General features: G+C 51.5%; 1 protein-coding gene across 1 annotated transcript in view; it reads right to left on the minus strand.

Moving 5' to 3' along the window:
• LOC119573113 (cAMP-dependent protein kinase catalytic subunit 3-like) overlaps positions 1-1,933 on the minus strand; it is a 57,251-nt gene extending 55,318 nt beyond the window's left edge. The window contains exon 1 of the mRNA XM_037920148.1: positions 812-1,933. Coding sequence (XP_037776076.1) covers positions 812-944 — 133 coding nt within the window. The 5' untranslated portion in view covers positions 945-1,933. The remainder of the gene's footprint in view (positions 1-811) is intronic.
• Between the last annotated feature and the right edge of the window lie 444 nt (positions 1,934-2,377).

Consider the following 2,377-nt stretch of genomic DNA (forward strand, 5'->3'; position numbering starts at 1 on the left):
AGGGTGGATATATCTCAAACGTCATACAGTAATAAATACCGTTACAATACCATCTCACCGGATTTTACACACCACCAGGGCTTGTTACAGAACACCTAGCATTAAAGACGGCCGGGAAATGCTAACAGTACAGCTGCAGCCGTTACTACTGTAACTACCCGTAACGGTTTTAGTAAGATTTTTTTTCCTTTTTTTTTTTTTACATGTTATATCGTTCCCTCTTTCTCGTGGAGATCTTAAAGCGTAGCTTGAGTTTCTCTTTAACTATTTTTATTCTAGTTTGAGCGATTTCGACATGTATATGGTAAAAAAGAGAGAAAAAAAGAGACTGTCAAAACAATGTTATGACGTTACCCATGCCAAGGTGGTAGCGTTGGAGAGACTTATTTTGGCATATTGGCGATTCAGTCTACAAGTATGTACAGTGTAGGCCTATGACACATCAATGAAACTGTGGTGGTCCCGTGTTTACCTGCTGCCCGAACCATGTGGACATGATGTAAACTTCCATCACACGTATATGACAAAATTAATTATCTCTTTCTCTCCCCGTCTACTACAATCTCTTTCTCTCTCCCTTTTGTTTCTTCGTCGCTCTTACTCCCGCCCTCTAATCTTCATTTTTCTAATCTTCATTTTTTCCCTACCAGGGTCTCCTTCCCCTCCTCCCTGTCCTCTTTCCCCTCCCACCCCTTCCCTTCAGCTGCTGTAACCTAAAACGCCGACAGCAAAACATAAGTGATGATCCATTTCAATGAAAATCGTACCTTACCTGTTCCCCGAAGAGCAAGGGCCACAGGTGCGTACTCACCGATAGTCTTAATGATGTCGAAGTCATGGAGAGTGTATTGCCTCGGGGCGCCCACGCCGTTGGTGGCGGGCGTGGGCGGTTCCTTCACGGCGCCCATTCTCCGCCTCACACCTACACGCCCACTAGACATCATCACACGTGTGCAGCGAGGGCGTGCGAGCAATGGCGGCTTGTTGGAGGCCGCCGGATTCTGACGCAAGTTTTTGTTAGGGGAAAAGGCGTTTGCGGAAGGGGCGGGGGAGGGAGGGCGAGGTAGGCCTATGTCTCAGGCATGGCGTGGCGGCGGAGGATGTGGTGAGTGTGGTAGGCGGAGGTGCATCACACGGGCATAAAGTCCTGTGCCCGGCTCGCTAGAACTGGTTCAGCGACGGTACGACCCTCTCCTCTCACTCTCTCTCTCTCTCAAACTGTCTCTCTCTTTCTGTCTCTCTCTCATTCACTTCTTCTCCTCCTCCTCCTCCTCCTCCTCCTCTGTCTCCCCTGCTTCTCTCCTCGAAAATAAAGGTGAGTGTCAAGGTTAGCGAGAGACAAGTGCTCACGCCCACAACAAGGGAATTGGAGAACAGGTGCGTGTGGCAGGTGTACGCTTCGCAAACACCCACTCGCTGACCACACGTGCACACCCGCACACACACGCACACAGGGGACTCACACCTGCGCCTCCCTACACAACATTTCCGGAATTCCAGCAGATGTAGCTGTCGGAGGGGCGGCTGCAGAGCCTCCTGCGGCGTCACTGGAGCTGCAGTTCCGCCGCCGCTGCCTGACGGGTCGCCTGCGAACAACGTGCGGGCGAGGGGGTCATCGGCGGTCGCCCTCGAGGGTCACTTGGCCATTTAAAAGGGATTTAAACCGAGCTGGAGCGACGGGACTCGGCGCGGCCGCGAGTCAGCTGAGGTAATGTCAACGATCTGGAGAGAGGACACTCCCGCATCTACGGAGGCGTTTCAGGTGCAGGTCGCGTTCTCAAGGAGAATCGGGGTCAGAAGTACGGCGAAATGGGCGCTGTCATGGTCCAGGGACAAGTTGCGAAAGGCACAGACACACGCACACACAACTTGGCGAGAGAGCGACGGCGAGCGTCTTTCCTCCCTTCACTGCCAAACCCACACTGACGACCCAGCCACGATCCCGCAGCTTTCCAGCCTCCCCGGTACCCTCTCCCCCCTCGCTATACACACACACACACAGACACAGACATACTTACACACACAAACACACACGTTCACCGCTACAATTTCACACACCGCACACGCATACACGCTGGTCGCTGGTACTACACACGCACACGTGCACCACGACGCAATATCCACTGATACGCACATACGAACATGTTGCGAGATACACAAACCCAGACCTACCCGCGTCCACACTAGCACACACAAGATATATACCCCACATTTAACTCACACGTTTATATAGTTTGCTTCTGTAGTTGTTAAGCCAACAGGCTCTGTTAGAGTTGTATCATTAATATACTGAACAAGACCAGTGACGTTTTGCTGAATGGATAAAACGCACATGGAAAAGGAAGAATTATATCCGAGAAAAGGATTGTGGGGAGAC

This window comes from Penaeus monodon, chromosome 5, assembly GCF_015228065.2.
Source record: "Penaeus monodon isolate SGIC_2016 chromosome 5, NSTDA_Pmon_1, whole genome shotgun sequence".
In the NCBI taxonomy this organism is placed as follows: domain Eukaryota; kingdom Metazoa; phylum Arthropoda; class Malacostraca; order Decapoda; family Penaeidae; genus Penaeus; species Penaeus monodon.